Source organism: Seriola aureovittata, chromosome 11 (assembly GCF_021018895.1).
Source record: "Seriola aureovittata isolate HTS-2021-v1 ecotype China chromosome 11, ASM2101889v1, whole genome shotgun sequence".
Taxonomy (NCBI): domain Eukaryota; kingdom Metazoa; phylum Chordata; class Actinopteri; order Carangiformes; family Carangidae; genus Seriola; species Seriola aureovittata.
The window spans coordinates 2,350,212-2,373,589 of NC_079374.1; the positions used below are offsets into that span (position 1 = coordinate 2,350,212).

Here is a 23,378-nt window from a genome sequence, read left to right on the forward strand (position 1 = left end):
TTGACAGTTCTTGTGGTTGATAACTCTCTGTGCAGCACATCCACCTGAATGAAATGTGCCGTATAAATAAACTTTTGCTTTTCCACTGCAGCTGCTTATTAACTGATTCAATTAACTGATATCACTTTCTCTCTCTCTCTCTCTCTCTCTGTTAAAGTCTGTTTTAAATCTGGTTTAATTTCACGTCTCTCTTTTGAGAAAATCAATTCACACACATCAGCTGCTGTTGGTTTTCCACTGGTGTTTTCAGGACGATGTTTACCACACACACAGAACTGCTTCTGTCTGTTTCCACTGTCAATAAACACGGCGTCTGATTTTTAGCTATGACGGCGGCGCCGCTCGAGAGAGCGGGTTCATCTCTTTGGTGCAGACTGAAACATCTCATCACCTGTTGGATGGAAGACTGTGACACTTTACACAGCAGCGACACGAGGTTCACATGGCTGGATGGATTAGAGGATTAGCACCAGACATGGACTGCAGAAGTGCTTTACAGTGAGGAGGGGGGGCGGGGGGGGTGTGAGGGGGTTGGGGGGGGGTCTTTGGTTTCCCTGACAGGAAACGATCCAAAGTGTTGCCTCCTGAAAACAATGAGGTGGGGAGCGGTCACTTCCTGTCTCTGTGCTGGGGAGAGGCCCAGCAGCTCTGCCGTCACCGCTCCACCTCAGGGTGTCATTACACAGAGACACAACTGTCTCCAGGTTAGCTGCTGCTACGCTAGCTTCACCGCTCAGTGCAGAAACCCAAATCCATCAGACAACACAGCAGTCAGGTATGAGTGAGGACTTATTACTTCCTGTTAGCTTTAGATGTTAGCGCAGCAGCGACGTGTTGAATAAAACAAAATGACATAGTGAAGAATCCTGCCACAAGTTCCTAAAGGTCAAACAAATAAAACTGAATATAACTTTATTGGACAACAGTTTTTTTTAACATAAACTATATTAAATATTTCAGTGGCAGCAGCTTTAAATTTGCTTTAAAAAGGCCGTTCAAAAAAATCCTGCAAACAATTCAATGCAACGTTTTGGTCTCAACCTTGAAACGGTTCATTATTTATTTATTTATTTGCATTAAATTGTTAGCTGTCTGCAGGATTTTTTGAACGCCATTTTGGATCCACTCATCCTGTTCCTACACACCCGCCTCACAAAATCTCCTCCTGCTTTATAAAGTGACATTAAAAGCAACAGAACGGAAGAAGAGAAGCGTCCGACCTGCGAGTCACTGACAGTATATCACATCACCGCGGCGCCGACGGGAGGCGACCTTCATGTTTACTGAGCTGAGACTTTCTCACTCTGTGTCTCTGACGCTGCTCGTTCCTCTGAGAGAGAAACCATTAACCACCTCATTAACCGCCTCTCTAACCGCTTCATTAACTGCTTCATTCGTTATGCATGAGCCTTCGTCCCTCCCCACCTCAGCACCCCCCCCCCCCCCCCCCCGGTTATCACCACCTCCACTAACAGACAGAGGTTTAAGGTGAAGAGTGAGGGAGGGGTTCCTGTTAAAGCATCTGTTCATGAGGTTAAAGGTCAGGGTCATGGTCAGCTTCTTTTTTTTATAGTAAACAAAAAATAACTTTACCAACCACTGATTATCGTCACGTTAAATTACGTTAATTATGTTGCGTTAATTTGTAAAAATTGTAAACTGAGTGTAAATTTAGTATAAATTAAATATAATTAGAGTGTATGTGTTTGAGGGTGTGTTTGGTTCCCAGCTGTCATGATGTTCAGGTGTGGCGGGAACACTGAGCGGATAGACCCTCCTCTCACACAACACCCTTCTAAATTCCTGGCAATCCACAGTTTCCTCTGTGTGTGTGTGTGTGTGTGTGTGTGTGTGTGTGTGTGTGTGTGTGTGTGTGTGTGTGTGTGTGTGTGTGTGTAGTAAATGAAAGGGAAGGAAAGCAGTGAGGTGGAGGAAGTCAGGGTGGTAAACTCTGGGAGGTGTATCTGCCTCGGGCATGCATTATGTATCCATCCACACACAGTAAAAGTTGCTCACATCGTAACATTTCCTGCATCGTCTCTGCTGCTGCTGCTGCTGCCGCTCGGTGACTGACGTCCACAGCACAACATGAGGCGTGTTCAGGTGCAGCGCTGATGAACACATCTTTGATAAAGGATGAATCATAATGACTAAAGAAAACGACACAAAATATGACTTTAATTTTGTCATAATTGTGTGAAGTTTTGAGTAATGGCTGAAAAGTGAATTGTGAGGTCACCGCGACCTTAACCTTTGACCTTGTCCTTGAGTTCAAGTGAACGTTTGTGCAACATTTGAAGAAGTTCCGTCACGTTGTTACAGAGATATCGTGTCCACGAGAACGGGACGGACGTACAACCTGAAAACAATATGGCCTCCGGCGCCGAGGAATAAAAACAAAGCTGTGATCCAGGTCGTATCTTCTTAAAGAACTGTTAAACTGTTTCTATATTTGTCTTGTGATCAACACATCCCATGAACAGACCGCACAACAACAGAAGTGTCTCCCATCACAAGTATTGTGTGTCTCGTCTTCCTCTGAGCCGCAGAGCGCCATTGTTTCCAGAGGCTCTTAAAAACACATCAGTGAGACTCACTGTTACACTGTCTGACATGTTCCTCCATCACCATGAACACACACACTGTACTTTATTCTGACTCACACTCTCACACACTCTCACACACACACACACACACACACACACACACACACACACACTGCCCTGCTGCCCCAATTATTCACTAGAGCACCAAATGTGGATTAATCCACCGCTGGAAATAGTCCCCAACAAATGCACCATTTCCTCCTGTTTGAGAAACGTCTGGTAGAAACTTGAGGAAGTTACTGAGTCTTTAAGAAGGAATAAAGGTTTTTAAAGATTTAACTCCTCAGTCGGAGCCACAGACAGGACAGAGAGACAGACAACACACTGTTGGTTGTTTCGTCTCAATTGGCCAATGAGAAAATATCGATTACTTCCAGCCTCATCCTTCAGGTTGAACATATTTCAATAAATCAGGTTTTGTCAATGTCTGCACCAGATTTCATGGAAATCCATCCAATAGATGTTGAGATATTTCAGTCTGGACACTGAAGTGCTTTTCCATAGTTTTGGGTCTATTTCTCTTCAATACGTCAATACGCATCAATCAATACGTTTGTAGTTTGTGTTGCTGTTGGATTACATTGTCGCTCTCATTCTGTGCTTCAAACTGCAGCTGAACTCCCACAGTGATATTTGTTTCTGGTTTGAAAGGAGCTGTTTGTAGGTTTGGCTGTTGCTGCATAGCTAACGTTAGCATTAGCAGCAGTTTACTCACCAGTCTAGAAGAAACGTTGTGAGTTCAGTATCAAACTTCACCAACATCTGTCTCCAGCGGTGGAAAGAAAAACACCAGCGTTCACGCTCATCGCGATCATGTATTTTTCTTCTACTGAAGTTAGCATGCTAACCAAGCTAGCCCCGGTCACCGTAGCCTCCAATCTGCCCTGAAGACGTAGCGCTGCTCAGAGGACGTATTATAACGCTGTCTTGTGAATGCAGCAATCACCACCACCTGCTGTCGGCAAGAAACCACGTTCTGGGATATTATGAATATGACCTAACAATGTTACTGCTGGTAAACATGTTAGCAAACAGTGGTTCATTCACTCATCAGTGCTCCCTCTCTTTCTTTTAGCTCTGTGTTTGGTCTCCTCCGGCTCCTGAGGGAAATACTCAGCTGCTAAATGCTCCACTGTCTATTCTCTGATCCTCAGAAGAAGAAGAAGAAGAAGAAGAAGAAGAAAGAAGCAGCAGATTGAGCTGATGCAGTCAGACTAAAACCTTTTTTTCCCCATTTTCAATTCATCTGTTGTTAATTTTCTCAACATGTCAGGAAACAGTGAAAAGTCTGAAGTGATTTCTTGTTTTGCTCAACAAATAAAACCACAGAGAACCGACGCGTTTTCCTCACACGTCTTTACGCTGTTGTTGATTCATTTTCTGCCAATCAGCTGATCGATTATTACTGTTCAACCCTGTAAAAGAAGCCACCTACAGCAACTGAGGCTGAACCACAAGATAACTGCAGGAAAGTCACCGTCGCATCAACGCTGCAGTGATGAGAAACATGTGGAGCAGCACACGTTTCATGTTTAAAAATATAAGACCAAAAAAAAAAAAAGTGAAGCAGATTCTTCTGTGAAATTTACTGCAGGTCTATTTTTATCTGTGAGTGAAGTGAGCAGAGATGGAGGCCGGTCAGAATGAGAGAAAAACCCTGCGCAGGGTCAGAATGTGAGGCACAAACATGTAATCTTATGTAATCTCTCTCTGCGTGGTTCACACACACACACACACACACACACACACACACACAGCTCAGCTTTATACTGTGTGTGAGTCATATTGACAGAAACAACATCCCCTATGTGTGTGTGTGTGTGTGTGTGTGTGTGTGTGTGTGTGTGTGTGTGTGTGTGTGTGTGTGTATGTGTGTGTCCACTGAAAAACTGCCAATCGCTGCAGAAACACGTTCTGTCTGGAGCTGGGAACATGGTGGGAAGCAGGCTGCTACTGTGCTAATGGACGGACACACACACACACACACACACACACACACACACACACACACACACAGCAGATACACTGTGTTAATACCCAGCAGCTTGTCATTTACTGCTGAATAGAGCAGAGTAGAAAACAGTCAACAGAGGTGATCAGGCTGTTTTCTAACAGAAGAAGAAGAAGAACAGGAAGTAAAACAGAGAGTTCTGCTGCTCAGAACAAAACTGATGAAACAAACAAACTCACACTTTCAAACCTACGACACGGCTGATAACATGATGGACCAGAAACAACACATATGAAGATTTACTGACGTTTTATCAACCGATCGGTAAAATGAACAACAGATCATGAGATGATGAAGATTTTATTTGAGAGAAGTTGTTTAAAACCCTCTGACTCCTGTTTCCCAAGTGTAAATATCTGCTGCTTTCCTCAGACTTCTGTGATCTTTGTTTACTGACTGTTCCTCACACAAAACCATATTTGACTGTGTCGACTTTCTGGCTTTACAGAAATCGTGATTTTAACTATTTTCTGACATTTTAAGGAGCGAGCTGATTAATGAAAGTATTTGTCGGATATATTGATGATGGATTAATCCCTGCAGACTGTTGGTCAGGCTAAATAAACAGTCTGAACACATCAGACTGACCGGCTGGTTTGGCCCTCAGAATCTCACCTCATGTTTACCTTAACTACCTCAATAGGTTGGCAATTACAGGACACACACACACACACACACACACACACACACACACACACACAGCCTTGGTTTGGCAGCTGTAGCTAATACCACCATATGAGGCAGTGAGAGTAGACTGACTGGTTGGTTTGGTCTGGAAATCACCTTCCTTCACATTTCTGCTTCAGTCTTTAAAAGTCCCCCACAACTCCCAGCATGCACCACACCTGCCGCATCATTAGTATCACTAACTGTTATCATGTTTTCTAATGAAACAGAAAGACGCCGGTCGAAGCTTCCCAGAGCCGAAGGTGACGTCCTCAGTGGAGCGACAGTCCAGGAACAAAATATATTCTGCTGACAATGATTTAAAACCAAGAAAAGAAGCAGTTGATATCATGATATAAAGAATATAGTTATGTTATAACTGTTCTGTTCCAGTCCATTGTTGAAACAAGTGCAGAAATTCTTCATGGGTCCAAAGTTTCAGACTCAGTTTGAAAAAGGAACCACAGAGAAACATCCAGAACCCGTCATGAATTAATGAATGTAAAGACTCCTGGCAACAGTCAGAACCACCAACACGCCAATCAACCTGCAACTGGAAAGAGCCACAACACACACCTGAAGACTGTTAGCTTAGCTTAGCTTAGCTTAGCACAAAGACTTTAAACAGGGGGAGAAAATCAAAAAATACGTTTTTTATACCAATTAAAACAAAGCAGATACAACATGTTGATCAAGAGCTTTACAGAGACAGGCTAACTGTTTCCCCCTGTTTCCAGTCTTTATGCTAAGCTAAGCTAAACTAAGCTAACCAGCTGCTGGCAGTGGCTTCATATCTGCAGAACAGACATGAGAGTGGTATCAATCCTCTCGTCTGTCTCTGGGGAAGAAGGCGAATAAGATTATTCCCCAACATGTCGGGGCCGGTCGATCTCATCAGGAGTCTGTTGTTTTCTATTGTACAATCTGACGTTCCCGCCCACCTCAGGCCATGATTGGTCAGCCGTGTGGAAGGTGTCGACCCCTCTCCGAGCTCGCGTTTCTCATTCTTTAAAAACACATTTATCACTTTTCCTGTGAACAACTGAGCACGTCGTCTTCCAGGAGACTGTCTGAGAATGTGCTCCATCACCCCCCCCCCCCCCCACACACACACACACACACACACACACACACACACACACACACACGCACACACACACTCCTGTAGTCAGACAACAGGTCACATGAATCAGTTTGTTCTCCAGCTTAACTCAGGTACATGAAAGTGTCAGAGGAGGAAGGTTTAAAGAAACCAGCTCCAGTTTGTGTTTCACTACAAGTTGAGGCTTGTGTGGCTGCTGATATGAAACCAGGCTGAACCACAGCGTGCATCTGTGTGTGTGTGTGTGTGTGTGTGTGTGTGTGTGTGTGTTTGTGTTTGCATTTTCAAATGTGGGTAAGTACGTGTGCATGCATTTGGTGTAACTGACCAACTTCAGCACATTTCAGTGTGTGTGTGTGTGTGTGTGTGTGGTGTGTGTGTGTGTGTGTTGTGTGTGTGTGTTTGTGTTTGCATTTTCAAATGTGGGTAAGTACGTGTGCATGCATTTGGTGTAACTGACCAACTTCAGCACATTTCAGTGTGTGTGTGTGTGTGTGTGTGTGTGTGTGTGTGTGTGTGTGTGTGAGTTCATCTATCACAGTGACTCACTCTGTTCTTTCTCGTCTCGTGGAGGTTGATCACAGCTCTCGTGTCCTCAGAGACGAGTCCATCACTGACACACAACTGTTTACTACCATCAGTTTACTACCATGGTTAACGAGCTGACACGACAGCACTTAAACTCATCTAAACAGTATGAAGCTTAATCACCCTGAAAATCTCTGTTTTTAATTCAGTGAGATATTAAACACTGACGATGTTAATGTAGAAAGCTCCTGCTGTTCATGCTGAGCTGGTTAAGAAGCATTCTGTCATTAAGGCAGTTAATGATTTAAAGCTCCTCCAGTGTAAAGGTCTGTGTCCATGTGTAGTGTGATTATAGATCAGCTCTAGCTTCTATATTAATACTGTGAAAGTATCAAAGCCTCAGTCCACAGAGAAATGCACACAGCCTGTATTCAGAAACTGAGCCTTAAAACCAGCCGTCAGGACTTCTGGAACTTTGTGATGTCACAACAAAGCAGTCACCAAGCCCCGCCCACCTGGACCCACCATCCAAACCTTGCAGGATTTGGTTTCTCTGAGTGTTTTTACCTGAAATCTGCTTTATTTTTATTGGATCAGTCAGAAAACAGTCAGCCAATCAGAAGAGGGGCTCAGAGCCTCCTCTCTTCTGATTGGCTCACCGACCTGTTGTTACTAGAGCTGCAGAGAAAAGCCTGAGAGAGGAGATGTAAAACTACACTGAGATGGTTTTTGGTTCTAAATATATCTTCTTATGGATCAACACTTCAAATAAAACACAGAAGAAGAAGAAAATATGGAGCTTTAAGCGATGAGTTGAAAGACAGATGTAAAAAACAGTTTCTGTTCTCTAATATCAGGATTGCTGCTTTTCTGTTCTACAAAACAGAAAACTGATTATTCAGGTTTTAAACAGCTGATCGGACCAAATAAGTCACTTGAAGAAATCACCTTTGACTGTGGGAAATTATCATGAACATTTTTCACTATTTTCTGGCAACTTATAGAATAAAAAAAAAAAACAAATCAACGGGTTCAATTATCATGAAAGACAAACGTACAACGATCCCAAACAGCACAGCAACATGCCGCTGCTACCTGTCACAGTACAGGTGAGTGCTGCCTCAGTGAAGCTGTTAAAACTGAAACACACTCACTTTACTGCTGTGTGTGTGTGTGTTTCTGTGCGTGTCATTATGTGACACACATTTCTATATAGTCCATGAACAAAGTCTGAGTGAGGTGTAGCTCCATGATACGGTTTCACTTTGACGTGTGTCTGTCAGACAACATTTAAACAACTGCAACCACAGCGTTCCTGTTGCTCTGGATCATTAACATAACTCACCATCTACAGTTTTCATTCCTCACAGACGCACCAGATGCATAAAAATGACGCGTACGCCGTTTCCCGCTCACAGACTGGTCTTTAGAAACAACAGCCTGTGTCACCTCCTTCCTTTGACCATGTGAACACACGGTTTTCCAAAGAGATCCAAGTTACAGTGAAGTGAAAACACAACATACGCCGAGTAACAGAAAATAAAATAACGAGCTTCACAGAGCTTCATTCATTATCATCATTATAAGTTTTACTGTTTACGCAGCTATAACAATTTAACGATTCATAAACAGAAATAATTGTGTTTGTGTTGTGTTTAATGTCCTTATTATTTATTGTGAGTCATCCTGTAAACTGTTTCAAACTGTTTTAATATTTACTAATCACAGTTTTAGAGTCTGTCCGGAGCCTCATTAAGACGCTGCAGTCCCAATAAATGAAGTTCAGACTAATTTCTTTTTCTTTCTTTTGGACGCTGATGCAGGTTTTTATTTCAGTTTCACAATCAGTGAAATTTTCTGATGGAAAGAATGTGTATGAGCGTCTCTGGTTTTGTGCTTTGTCATAGTTTTAGTTGTGAATCACAGAGTTTTATGAATCTGGTCCCTGGTCTTATAAAAAACTGTCCACAGCGACATCGTCTCAGAGACACGTCTCTGAACGAAGCGGGAAATATGCATTTTTGTGATTTGGATGAACTAGCCCTTTAAATAATTAAGTCATCGCTGATTTACTGCTCATTAAAGTCAATTCTCGTAAGTTTAATCTGTGTCTCTGGATGGTCTGTGATGCTGGAGGAGACTGCTGACGACACAGCTGGGAGATAAGGACCGCTCCCCGCTCAGCGCCACACACACCTGTGCTCTACACACTGCACTGTGGTCCCACTGACTCACCGTCTGAAAACACACACACATCCTGCAATGTGATCAAAACACTGCCAGCTGAGATGAATCAGTGCTGCACCCAGGGAGTTATTCCTCTTTTTGTCACGGTCAGAATCACTGACCCGCTCTGAGCTCACGTTATCAAGCTTTTCTCTTCTCAGAGAGGGGGACGCTGTCGCACAGCAAGAGGAAGCTCCACCTCCCCGCCAAAATTAAAGTCCTGAGAAAAGTCGCAGCTCTCTCAAAATACTCCTAAAGATTCACCAAGAACTTCTCTTCTCATCCATCCATCGTTTCATCCACAGTCACGGGGAGGAGGAGGAGAGCACCTGGACAGGTAACTCACTCTCATTAATGCCAATGTGGGTTATCGATCAATCTGCTGATCACTTTCTCAATTAACTGACTAATTGTTTGGTTTATAAAAATGTTTTTTTCTTCTTTTTTTCTTCAAAGTCCAAGGAAACGTCTTCAGATGCTTCGTCGTCTCCAGCCAACAGTCCAAACCAGAGGATGTTCAATATGCAATTATAGAAAATAAGGAATCTTTATATATTAGAGGCAGAAAGCAGCAACACTTGGTTGATTATGAAAAAAGTGACTAATTATTTTCCTGTCGATTAATCGTTGCAGCTGTGATGCAAATGATATTTAAACGCCTTGCTCCTGTGTTATAGCAGGTCCTTCATGTACAGCCAGTGAAACATGCCTGTAAATGTAAAATACAGTATGAGGTGATGCTTCTGATCACAGCAGGAGGTAAAGAGCTGCATGAGCTGCTGTCAGTCAGTCAGTCAGTCAGTCAGTCAGTCAGTCAGTCAGTCAGTCAGTCAGTATGACCTCATGTTTACTCCTCCTGACTGACTTGAACAGGTAGGTGTTGAACCTGCTCTGTCATCAGCTCCTTGCCCCCGTAGCTCCAGGTGTGGGAGTAGGTGTGTTGTTGATCCTCCCCTTTGTAACCCCTCATCTATAAAGAGACTATGCTGACATGAACTGCAGCAGAACTGGAAACCAACCGTGGATCATTTGTTCCAAACAAACCGAGCTCCAGGTGAGACAGTTCTCTTCAAGTTCACCTGACCTGCCTGCGATTGGATGGTGACAGGAAACCAGAGCAGCTGCAGGAAAGCAACACAAACGCACAGACGACACGCGGCCTTGCACACTGATTCAAACTCAGGACCTTCCCTCAACACAACACAACACTGATGCACGAGTCAGCACCTGAATCCAACGCTCCTCCGCTGCAGTTTCATAGACTTCAACAGAATATTGATGCACCACACTGTCACCGGGAGCCGGGCCAACACCAGCCACTGATATAAACCAGAACCTGCACTTCTAGAAACACATTCATATCAGTTTTTTATCACACAGAGACACACCTTACACCAGTGACTGTCATGTTCACTGTTTGTTTTGATTCTAAATAGTCACATTAATCATATTCCTGCAGATCCAGCAGCTCAGAGCGACTGTGTCCGGGCTCGCCCCGCTCTGCCTGCCCTCCATGTGCCTGTTTACATCTCTAAATGGATTAAAAAGGAAGTGGTGGGGAATTCCACTGCAGGCCCACTGAACAGTTAGGTCCATGATAAACACTCCGATACCCACTTTCACTGCAGCCCTGCAAAAACACACGTTCACGGCGAGCTGGAAACTGCAGGACTTCACCCACGAGTGTCTGTCATGTGTTTACAATGAGATTTAAATCTCAGATGACCAATTAACTGTCCGCCAATTATACTTAATACAGCTAATGGAGGAGTTGGGATAAATGGATAAACACACGCACACACACACACACACACACACACACACACACACACACTGTGGATTTTCAGTTGGTAACGGAAATGCCAGCACTATAAATAAAGTACAACGGTCACTGAGGATCCACGCCGCTGTAACGCGTCACAACCGAGCCGTTACCGGTTTCTGTTTTTGAGAGGTAACCAGGAAAAGATGCCGGAGAGGTCCCTTACCTGCCTCCACCGTGTCCGTCAGGTCGTGGTTGGCCGCTGTCCGGGGAAACTCCTTCAGTTTCCGGGAGCTGATGTTGAGGACGCCGCTGGCCGCAGCCTCCTCCAGCGCCCGCTCCAAGCCCCGGTTGGGAGGCAGGTTGGCGCTGCCGATGTGAGTCTGGATCGACGGAGAAGAACCGAGCTGGGAAAGAGGAGGGCGAGCCGACTCCGGTCCCAACGTCGCCATAATGTTCCCCCTCTCCGCTGCGCGCGCGCGTGTGTGTGTGTGTGTGTGTCGGTTATATCCGTGAGCGTTGGCTAACGTTCAGGCAAACAGCAGGACACAGACTTCCCAGGCGTGCTGCTGCGCCGCGCGTTCAGGTTCCTCCTCGGTCGTCGCCGCCGCGTCTGCCTCCCTGTCTGCGCGGTAAGTCAAGCGGCAAGGAGTGAAGAGCGGTGCGACATCCGGTCTTATAACTTTCAAAATAAAACAGCTGCAAGTATACAGCTTATTAAATCCTTCCTTACAGTTGAATAACTTTCATTGTTTTAACTTAAGTAAAAATAGTAACACCAATAAAGTCAATAAAGTCTCACCTTAATCTATGATAACAGAATGATAAATAAAAAATAATAAGAATAAATATAATTTATATGTTGATTAAATTTTGTATTATTAATCTGAAACTCCACTAGCAGAAAATGGGATAACTCAAGTATTTTAAGCAATTTAGTCATTTTCAGAAATAATTTTCATATTCATATTTAAAAATAAATATTTAAATTTAAAAATAACCATATTACAAAGCTCATGTAATAAAATATTGTAAATAATGTGTGCATTATCTTCCAGCTTTTTGTTTGTTTTTATGGATTCACTGTTCAACAAATGAAACATACAATTAAATAATTCAAAATTATTCTAGCAAGCCGTCATTAAACTAGAAAACTGTCTATGAATTATGATCAGAAATGGCTCTAAATCCAGCAAAAATAAGGGGACAATTATCAGGAATAAGCACTGTAGTTGTGCTGGTGGGTAGAAGTCTTTTTTATAATTAAGTTTTTTCTCTGGCGATAACAGTAAGAAATATATCCCAAAAAAATTAATTTAAAAAAACCTGTAAAAGGTGTTTCCTTCAACCCAGTTACATGGCCTAAATTATTTTGAAGACACGCCGCTACGTTTCCGGTCTTACTCCATTTCTTTTGACTTAACGCAGTTAACTCACTGCGACTGCGCGCTGATGCTTGCAGATGTGAAACAGCAGTAGAGGAAATCCGGTGAACAGAGACACCTGCTGGACGGAACCGGTCACTGCAGCCTGCACCAGGTTTTACAGAGCAGCGTCTGACGGATACTTTCAAACTGCATTATTTACTTACTAAAGATGAATGAATGCAATAAAAAAACAAAAAAATAATAATGATTTTCTTTTTTAAATAACGGTTTCCATAGTGATGGTAACTCCTTAGCTACACCAGCTCCTGAGGGAAACAGCTGCTCTCTTACTTAATTCTATTAGTGAGGTCGTAGTTTAAGGTGATGTTGAACTGAACCACATTATTTTGTGGGGTGTTCCTAATCCCCTCTTTGTTTACATTTTGGAAAGTTAAGTGTATTGAATTATCAAATCAAATCAAATCTAGTTTATTTATAAAGCACGTTTAAAACAACCAGGGTCGACCAAAGTGCTGTACAATAAAATACAACACACATTATTATATATTTAATTATTATAATATTTAATTATCGGTTTTAAGTCCCTGTTTCTTATGTAGAATTGATTTACTGACAACTATCTCTGATCCCTGACTGAGGAACTTCTTTTTCCTGACTTCTAAGGAGATTTTTGTCTGATGTGAGTTCCAGATGTTTTTGATATTTGATGACTTATTAAATTAACTTATTCATCTGATTTGTTTTGGAGATCAATTTGAGTGTTTTGATACGATATGTGAATAAATGTGACCAGGAACAAAAGACATAAGGAGCTCTCAGCCCCTTTGACTTTGTAACAGTAGCTGTCAGAGTGAAAAAGGTTTCATGTTTCCTTGATAATGAAGTGGAACCTGTTTAAAATGGCATTTACCAGTAATGTGATGAGGCCGGCAAAGTGTTAGAGCTCAAGTTTTCACGATGCAGGTGGATGAACTTCAATAAGGACAAAACCAAAACATGAATAACGGAGGATTTTATTCTGACAGACACAAATGTGACTCAACTGTCTCTCAGCCAAATCCACACGAGCGTCGTCAGGTCAACATTTCCTCAGATATCTGATATCAGACTTAAGTGCTGTTCAGACTGAAGGCACAGAGGCTTCTGACTGGGTTGAAATATCTGTGACCCAACTCACTTCATTACAGAGTGTGATTAACCAGCTGACATGGTTCGACTCTACAAAATAAAAGCCTGGAGAGGTTGTGATTGATGGGAGCAGAGCGGAGCAGCAGGGTCATCGTGAAATGGACTGACGTGTCAGAAAGAGTCTTGTTCTGTGGTGGCGGCTCAGGCGTTGAGGAACTTGGCGTGATGCTTGATGTGGTCGTTCATGAAGGAGAAGATGAAGAAGTAGCTGTGGTCGTAGCCCTGCAGGAGGAAACAAAACGTTTGATACGGCGGCAAATAACGATTCATTTCATCCTGTTTTAATTGTTTTGTGAAGAAAAGGTCAGAAAAATAGTAAAAATGTCACAACAACTTCCCACAGTCTCAGGTGATGTCTGACATTTCAGTTTATCATCATCTAGACACAAAAAAGCATCAAATCCTCATATTTGAAAAACTGGAACCAGCAGTTAAAAAAACATAATACTTAAGACTTAATAATTATCTCACTTAAGAACTTAAGAATATTTTCTTACACAAAACGAGGACTGTGGACTCTGTGTGATTTACATTATGAAAGCATCTCTTCATATCCAGTACGAACAGGAGGAATATTTACATCAAGAGAAACATGTTTAGGTCTGACCAGTGTGAACTTGTCCTTTAAACTGTCTCTGTGAACTCACTGTAATCTGTTGAAGGTTTCTCTGTCCACTGACATTCAACAGACAGGAAGTACAGCACTTTGCTCATGTGGCCACATGGTGGCAGCATTTGGTTTAAAAGAAACTTCCTTTACATTGAGAAAATAAAAGCACAGTCTATTATACTTATATTTTAATATTCACATTTTAATTTAATTTAAATTAACCTACACTGACAAAACCAACGCGACAAACAAGGATTATAACAAACAGTACATTCATGAGTTACGTATTTTTATTGTGTTCATGCTTTCTGTTTGTTTGTGTATCTGATCAGCTGTAAACATTGGACCGTACGAGGTTAAACAAAGTTGAACTGAACTGAATCAGTGCTTTTACTTTGACGGGACTAAAGGAACTGACCGGCTGCAGTCTGAAGACGACGGGGATCTTCTTCTCGGAGCAGACGGCGATCAGGTTGTCGGGCAGCAGCTGACTGGCCGACAGGAACTGGTCGTCGCGGCCCTGATCGATGAGGATGTCGAGCTGAGGGCCGGAGTACGAGGCCGCCAGCACGGTGGCGTCGTACGCCTGAAAGAGACGAGGAAGAGAGGTCAGTTTGGTGACGGGTCATGTGACAGGTCATGTGACAGGTCATGTGAGTGCTTCTTTTTGACTGACATGACTGGATATTATATTATTCATTATTATAATGAATTGTTATTATTATTGCTGATGTTATTATAGATATGTTATTACATGTTAATACAGCGCAGAGATATAACAACAGGTGTAAGTTACTACAGTTATTAACGGTGTTGTTACCTCCCACGTGGATCTGTCAGAGCCCAGGTATCCTGAGAAGGCTTTCTGCCCCCAGGGGCACTGCACCGGGTTACAGATGGGGGCGAACGCAGACACAGCCTGGAGGAGACAGAGCACCACAACAACATCAACATCATCATCATCATCATCATCATCATCATCATCATCATCATCATCATCATCATCATCCTCCTCCTCCGAGTTGTTGTAGTGTTTTCTGCTGGAAACTGTTCAGAGTCTGAATCTGTGAATTATTATTAACCAGACATCCACCAAAGAACATATTATTTGTTTTGTGACAAAAATTTAAATTTATACACGTGAAGTTGTCAAAAACAAACAAAAAAAAGGTGAGGAGTCCCTCTAATTCTTTAAATACACAATAAAGACTCAAATGGCAAATTGTTCTATTTAATTTTTCTATTTTCTTAATGGAAATCTGACGTGACATTAATTGCTGAGACTCCAAGTTGTTGGTTAATAGATGTTGTATTTCCTCTTTATCTCATACTGTGATGTGTTGTGATGACCCTGATGGAGGCCACATTAGAATTATTATAATAATAATAATAATTATTATTATTATTATTATTATTATTATTATTATTATTATTATTATTATTATTATTATTATTATTATTATTTTCTTGCTGAGTGACGTGCAGTACCTTGTATTTCCCAGGATTCTTCAGGGCACAGATGAGCGCCCCGTGGCCGCCCATGGAGTGACCACTGATGGACGTCCTGTCTGGGTCGGTGGGGAAGTTAGCGTTGATCAGTTTGGGGAGCTGAGAGAGAGAGAGAGAGAGAGAGAGAGAGAGAGAGAGAGAGAGACAGGGAGAGAGAGACAGAGAGAGAGAGAGACAGAGAGAGAGACAGAGAGAGAGACAGAGAGAGAGAGAGACAGAGAGAGAGAGACAGAGAGAGAGAGACAGAGAGAGAGACAGAGAGAGAGAGACAGAGAGAGAGAGACAGAGAGAGACAGAGAGAGAGACAGAGACAGAGAGAGAGAGAGAGAGAGAGAGACAGAGAGAGAGACAGAGAGAGAGAGAGAGACAGAGAGAGATCATAGAAAACATTTCATTAGTTTATCAGTGGAGATTAAAACTGAGTTTTTGGGTAAACAGGCGACAGAAATCCAACGCACCTCCTCTGTGACGTAGGAGTACATGCGGTAGTTGGTCTTCCAGGGTTCCTCGGTGGCGTCAACATAGAAACCAGCTCCAGTGCCGAAGTCCCAGCTCTCGTTCTCTCCCTCGATGTCACAGCCGCCTGAGGGGGGGGGGTCAATAAATTGTGTGTCAGTAGCCAGAGGGATTGAGTTTGAGTGTGTGTGTGTGTGTGTTTTCATACGTGGGCTGGTGTCGGGAGCTACGATGATGATGCCGTGCTCTGCAGCAGCGAGCTGACTGCCGGCTTTGGTGATGAAGTTCTGCTCCGTACACGTCAGACCTGCAGAGACACAGAGCGAACACGCCGCTGCTTCAAATATAAAAGAGGAAAACACGATTCCAGAAAAACATAATAACTTCATCTTATTTTCCCTCGTCAGACACCGTTATCATTTACATAGACTCATTTGTCAGACGCTTTTATCCAAAGCAACTTGCAGGTGAGGGACATCACTGCAGCTTCATTTGCATCACATTGTTAAACATATTTCATATTCAACCTGTTTTTCAGCTCAAACTGACAAGTAACTGGTCTGAGAAATGAACTGCGTCACACTCACATCCCAAATATCTATTAAAGACAACATTTTCTTCTTGTTGACTGAAACCATCAATAACTGTCTCCCTCTAACAGGATACTGTGTGCGTATCTCTGATAGTTTGATGTTATCTGATTCCTCCCGAGCCACGGTTTTCAAACACTTTTATTTCTTTCTGAAGTTGTGTGTCTCATTCCTGAGCAGAGAAGCCTGTGCAGCTCTGATATCAGGCTGCAGACTCACCAGAGAGCCAGTACATGACGGGACATTTCCCAGTCTCAGCCTTGGGAGGCAGGTAGACGGCAAACTTCATCTTACACTTCAGCTCGGTGCTGCGGGGAGGAAACACAGACATACATGACTTTATATGTTCTCCTCCACACATCAAAACTCTCACAAGCTCATGTGAGAATCCCTTCTGTTTGCTGAAGCCGAGGCCACAGGTGTGTGTGTGTGTGTGTGTGTCATAAAAAGTGTGTGTAAGCTTTGACCTTTGAGCTTTAAACACACTCGCTCGTCTCACCTGTCGTGCTCGAAAACCTTCTGGAAGCCGCCAGCGCACTTGTTGGAGGACACTTGTGTGAGAGCCATCTTTGATCTGTGGAGAACAGCAGATATGGAGGTTTATTTCTTTTCCTATGGGAGAACTAATTAAACCAATGCATAGTGTTTACATTTCACACTGTAATGAATCAAACAAAATAACAGCCCTGGCTAAAACAGGACACTGTCTCTCATGGTGGATAATGTTTTAAACTACTTGGAAAACTCACTTTTTGAATCATAAAAACTGGATTTATTACCAGTGAATATGAGCACACACATTGTGCTAATGTTTTAAAAATGAGTGCACACTGACAGGACCATGCATGTGGACGCATTACAGCTGCAGGTAAAAATAGTAGGTCACTTGGTTGACTTTAGTGGAGTCAACCTGCAGCTTCTGCAAACCAGTAACTAAGTTAGATAATATAAACAAAAAGGAAGTTAACTTCAGTAAACTCCAGTTTATAATCCGTGGCCGGTTGTTCACGGTTCAAACTGTCCCCATGTGTGTCTCCGTGAATCTTTAATTAAAATACCACCAACTATTTAAAGCAGATACAAAAACGACTATTCATTCCAATAACGGTCTCCAAGAAGCGCCATCTTTGTGCCGAACTGCACAAACAAACTATCAGAACCGATAAAATAATGTTTTATAGACTCAGCAAACTTTGTATTTAGTTTATTTGCACAGGAAATTCAAAATGTTCAGATTCAGAATAGAGTTCTGCGTGAACCGTACCGGGGGCGTGCATGCACGGATTAGCAAGTAGGATAGCTCATGTTAAAAAACCCTTAGCTGCTATTTACGAGTGTCTGCTTGAAGTTAAATCGCTTTATGACAAAGTAAACAACGTAACAACATGATTCCCGCTCTCGTACCTCAGTGAATCACGATGTTCTGCTGAAAAATGTGTTTGAATCACGGGTTTGCTAACTTCCCCGCAGGAGCCGTCCACAGGGTTCAGAGTCTAACGACGTCAGGGATAAACGCGCTGACGTCACGGGAGCCTCCCCTTCCACAGTATACGTCGGGGACGTAACGTACGCACTCGGACGCAAGATGGCGCTGGTGTTTATCAGGAAAATACAATATTTATGTTCATTTATTAATGTAGGGATAGATTATTAGTTGCAGCAAGTACAAAAAAAATATGGATCATTTACAAGCATTTCTTTACACAATTAAATATGTAATAAAATATATAATATACAATAACAAATTTATATTATACGTAATATATAACATAGCCTAACATAATGTCATATGTAATATATGTTGTATGAGATAAACAGGGGTGGAAGAATTAGTCATATCCTTTATCTAAGTAAAGTATGAATACCACATTTTATAGTGTTGTAGCTAGTCTTAACTAGGCCACTTTATATACAGGTAGTTTAGTCCAGTGGTTCCCTGGGGTCGGGTACAGTGTGACAAACAGACAAGAAGCCAATTAGATGGGAACAGACACGGCAGACATAATGGTAGATCTAGTTAAAGATAAAAGTTGTCATGTTGTAAATTTAATGTAAAGTCTGGAGAGCTCTTACTTTCCAAAAGACACTTCCACCACGGGAGAGTTCCTCTGGCCAAATATTTAAGTCTTTCTAGAAGAATATAAATAAAGAACTTCATCACAGAGGTGCTGGAAGCTCCAACGTGACATTGACCATCTCTTATCTATCTGCTTGTGTATGGACTCAGTTTTTTGTAGCAGCCTGTCCTCAGATGTGGTCGTCTGTAACCAGTGGTAACCACTTTTCTAAATAAATAAAAAAAGCCCACTATGTGTGCAGTAAAGCAAATAAAACAGTGGGAAATTAAATTACTGTTCCCACTGACTTGTTTGCACTCTGTAGAAAGCAAATAAAATCTGTCTGTGTTTATCAGCTGGTATCTGAATGTGTGTAATTCTGTTTCCCTCCGTCTCTGCTGGTGTGAGTCGACTTTTCTTACAGCACCTGCTCTCTCTCCGTCACTCTCCGTCTCCTCTGCTTTGCTCTCCATATCGTCACTTTCCTCAGCAATCTTCATCTTCCTCGCCACGTTTGCTGAGCAGAATTTGGACTGTAAATTACAAGCTAATACACACACAGGCATACACACACTCAGACACACACGCACACACACACACACACACACACACACTCAGTACACCAATACTTGAGTCCTGTCTGTTTCCACAGCTGCTTCCTAAATTAGACCATTTCGAATCATCCACCACCCCCACCACCCCCTCCACGACACCCACTCCCATCAAAAAATAAAATAAAATAAACAGATTAAATTCACTCAGCATCCTCAAATACACTCCCCGCTCTAAACATGATTATGGTTACGCCTGTAGCCATGCACCATGTGCACTGCAGATTCCATTTAAAACACAATTTGTCACACGTTACTGTTTCTGCTCATAATGTCTGTCATTCAAAGAGTCCATCAGGAAGCAGAAACAACATCCTTCAGCTGGATGTGGGTGCATGGACCAAAATCCGCTGAAGTGCCCATGAGCAGAAGTGTTCCAGCTCCTGGAGAGCTGCCGTTTAAACTGGGATTGCTTCTTCTGCACAAGCTGAAGCTGAACTACGTTGCTGGCTTCAACTCGTGTGAAGAAGCGGTTGAAGTCGTATGAAGCGATGGAGAAAAAAAGGAAGAGATGGTGAAAAATGAAGAAAAACTGCTGAATAAGGAAAAACTGAAGAACACGCAGAAAGACTGAGCTGCTTCATGCACGGACTGAAATCTGCAGGAAACATGAACTGACATTAAAGAAAATATATGACGGCTGTGAAAGAGCCCAATCAAAATTAGAATTTATTTTTTTTACAGAAAAGTAAGAACATGTAGGAAGAAGATAAATGACACTGGGTTTGAAAGATTCCCTCACAGCTGAACTACATCTGGAGCAACAGCTGGAGCTAAACCACAGTGACGAATGTGAATATTATCCACTAATATTCAGATCAACTTCCTTTACCAGTGTTTACAGTGATAAAAGACTCACCTGACAACATGGCTGCACAGTTTGTCATGTTAAATGTGACAGTAGTTTTTAAGGCCCTGATCTAAGATAAAGAAAATCACCATGCTGTTTTTGTGTGAGCGGAAAACAAACCATTTTGAATCGTGATAAAAACATTAGCAACACTCGCTGTGTTGGAATATTTCACGGCTCGTTTCTTCCTGTGTTTCATCGGCTGGTTTACAGCCTGAGGCTCGTCACACACCTTCACAAACATCTGTGTCACTTCACAGGAGTAAACATTTCATTCTTACCATTCAGACACTGATGAGTCTGACAAATCCAATCTGTGCATGAATGAGGCCCATTGTCAGACATCGCTGTTCACTTTGTTCCGGCTGAGCTGCGCATGAAATGATTGTTCACTCTGTTCGGCAGCAACAACGACTCGCAGTCCAACCTCAGGCCAAAGTAGACTGAAGTCATGCAGGAGGTGACTTCTGTTTCACTAACCTGGCTCTCTGGGAGAAGAAGAAACAACACGACGCACTCACCTGTGAAGATCCTGGAGCCGCTCACCTGGACTGGATCGTCCTCAGGGCCGCCACACACAGAGGTGACACTCTGACCTTCAGTGTGTGATTATCTTACCTCTGTTTGCAACACGGCTAACAACAGTTAGCTACAATCACACAGAGAGCACCAGCACACACAGTCCTCATGTGGACACCGGGTCTGGTCTCAGGTGAGTCTCAGGTGAGTTATCTCTTACCTGGCTGGAGGTGGGACAATACAAGCTCAAGCTCATACTTAATTAGCAGGCTACAGCGGGTCGGCTGGACGCTGTGTGTGTGTGTGTGTGTGTGTGTGTGTGTGTGTGTGTGTGTGTGTGTGTGTGTGTGTGTGTGTGTGTGGTGATCTGGTGATCCTGGATAACTATTATCATGAACCTGGTTTATCACCTGTCATTAACACTGCTGTTTAACGACCATGTGACAATGACTGAAGGACTGAGGTGAGATAAACAGTGTTCAGTTAAATGTCAAAATTTGGTATTTATACATAACTGGATACATTATCCTCAACTCCAGCCGTCCACACACACACACACACACACACACACACACTCTCTCTCTCTCTCTCTCTCTCTCTCTCCCTCAGTGTGAGGGAGGATTTCGCTCTTGGTTGTGAGGTTTCATCAGCTGCAGTGTCGGAGTGAAGTGGGAACAGCCTGAGCTGCATCAGGAAATAAACTAAAAGCTATGAACACAGGTGTGAGAGGAAAACACAAAGGGAACAAACCTAACCAAACCATGAGCTTAACCATGTGTTTATTGTTGTATCCATGACGACAAAGGGTCACCGTCTCAGGGGATGCTCCTCAGGGTAGGGGTGCAGGTTGGAGGACTTGTTGTTGGGAGCAGGTCTGTGCCTTCATGCTGCTGTGTTGTATTACATCACTTTTTTTTTTACAGTAATTACCTGGTTTTAATTCTTAAAGTTTTCTCAGCTGTCGAACGTAGTTTCTCGCCGCTTGACAAGAGCTTCAGCCGTTGTCTGAGCAGCGCTACGTCTTCAGGAGGGACCGGAGGCTTCAGTGACTCGCTATCGGAAACTGACGAGGCCGGCTAGCTGATTAGCATGCTAACTAAAAGTTAGGCACATAGTCGCTGTTTTCCACCTCTGGAGACAGCTGTTGGTGAGTAAAGGAAAAGAGTTAGATGTTTCTTCTAGACTGGTAAAGTAAACAGCTGCTAGTGCTAACGTTAGCTATATAGCAATAGCAAAACTTCCATATAGCTGCTTTAACGGCAGATACATCTACCAGAAGTCTTGCTAAAACTGTGGACATGCAGAAAACGTTTTCAACCAGATGCCTCCAAAAATAAAGAGCTGATGAATTTCTCATGAGTAGAATGATATGATATGTGTGGATGGTTTTAAGACCTGTCTGTCTGCAGGTCTCTGTTTCAGAGAATCCATCTGGAGACGGCTTCTCACACCCGCTGAACACCGTCTTTCCACACAAGTGCCTGATCAGTAAGTGAATAATAGATGGACTCTTGATGGTTTACCATGCACAGGCCGGAGCAGCTCAAAGATCTTTCTATAACTTATCAGAGCAGGACACAAATGGAAGTGTGTGTTCCTGCGTCGTGTGAGGTCACGTGATCCACTTTACATCAGTCAGCAAACACAACTTTAAGAGCGAGGCAGCATCACTTTCATCACACACCAGCGCAGGAAGCGACGCTGTGTCATTTGATCACACTTTCACATTTACAGCTCGTCAGAGATTAATATATATTCTAGATGTAATCAGGAGCCGTGCTGTCAGTGTTTCTTATAATCGTGGGGGTTTCCACTGGGAGTGTATGATGCGTTCAGGAGCTGCCTCCAGACTTTGGAGGAAATTAGAGTCAGCTACAGGAAACAAAGGTTTTCAAATGCAGACTGTTAATCTGGACATCAAGACACAACAAGACGAGAATGTGCAGCTGTTTTTATATAAGATGGTTTCACGCCTCGGCGCTGACGACGGTCAGAGAACATATTGTTCTCCGTCTATACGTCCGTCCCTTTCCCGTGGACATGATATCTCAATAACACCGTGAAGGAACTCCTTCAAATTTGGCATAAATGTCCACCTGGACTGAAGGATGAACTGATTAGATTTTGGTGTCTAAAGGTCAAAGGTCAAGGTCACAGTGACCACAGTATCTCACAGTATTCAAATATGGTACAAACGTTGACTCTGGGTGTGAGGAATAAAAACAAGAAGAATGAATTGTCTGTAACATGACATGCTGTTTGCTGCTGTTACTAATAATTATAGACATTTTAAATGTTTGAATATAAATGATCCATTAAAACCTCATAAAAAATGGAAATATAATATAATTTTCCACTTTTCTTACTCTGTCTTTAAATGGTGATTTTTAATGTGCTCATTTAAATGCAAATGTAATTAATTCATAATTGCTTCTTTTTTTTTTTAAAAAAAGGATCAATTAACACATTGATGATGATTTAACATTGTAAAGGTTTTTAATTATTCCAGTGGCACACACCAGACTCTGGAGGTGTGATGGTCGCCTGGAGAGATCTGAACATCTGGACGTGGGGAAGCTGTATGGGATGCAGCGTGCGGAGCTGATCAGATTGGAGTGAACGGTAAATGGATGGATGCTGCTGTCTGCTAATTACATGTTCCACCATGTTGACTGAATAACACGCTATCACTTCGCCAG

The 23,378-nt window shown here is 42.6% G+C and overlaps 2 protein-coding genes across 10 annotated transcripts in view; both read right to left on the bottom strand.

Annotated features, from left to right (window-relative positions):
- Positions 1–11,523, bottom strand: part of lrch1 (leucine-rich repeats and calponin homology (CH) domain containing 1) — a 313,647-nt gene extending 302,124 nt beyond the window's left edge. For all 9 annotated transcript variants that reach the window (XR_008829092.1, XR_008829091.1, XM_056389989.1 and 6 more), the window contains exon 1: positions 11,128–11,523. Coding sequence is in view for 7 of the 9 variants with exons in the window: in XM_056389989.1 (XP_056245964.1) it covers positions 11,128–11,353 (226 nt within the window). In the remaining 2 variants the exon portion in view is untranslated. The remainder of the gene's footprint in view (positions 1–11,127) is intronic.
- A 1,763-nt stretch (positions 11,524–13,286) lies between these two features.
- esd (esterase D/formylglutathione hydrolase) lies at positions 13,287–18,156 on the bottom strand. The gene is made up of 9 exons (XM_056389402.1): positions 18,047–18,156; positions 17,142–17,216; positions 16,862–16,950; positions 16,261–16,359; positions 16,055–16,179; positions 15,576–15,695; positions 14,908–15,006; positions 14,506–14,673; positions 13,287–13,699 (listed from the first exon to the last, which is right to left on the bottom strand). Exons 2-9 carry the CDS (start codon positions 17,207–17,209, stop codon positions 13,619–13,621), a joined length of 849 nt encoding a protein of 282 aa, XP_056245377.1. The 5' UTR covers positions 17,210–17,216; positions 18,047–18,156; the 3' UTR covers positions 13,287–13,618.
- Positions 18,157–23,378: the final 5,222 nt, after the last annotated feature.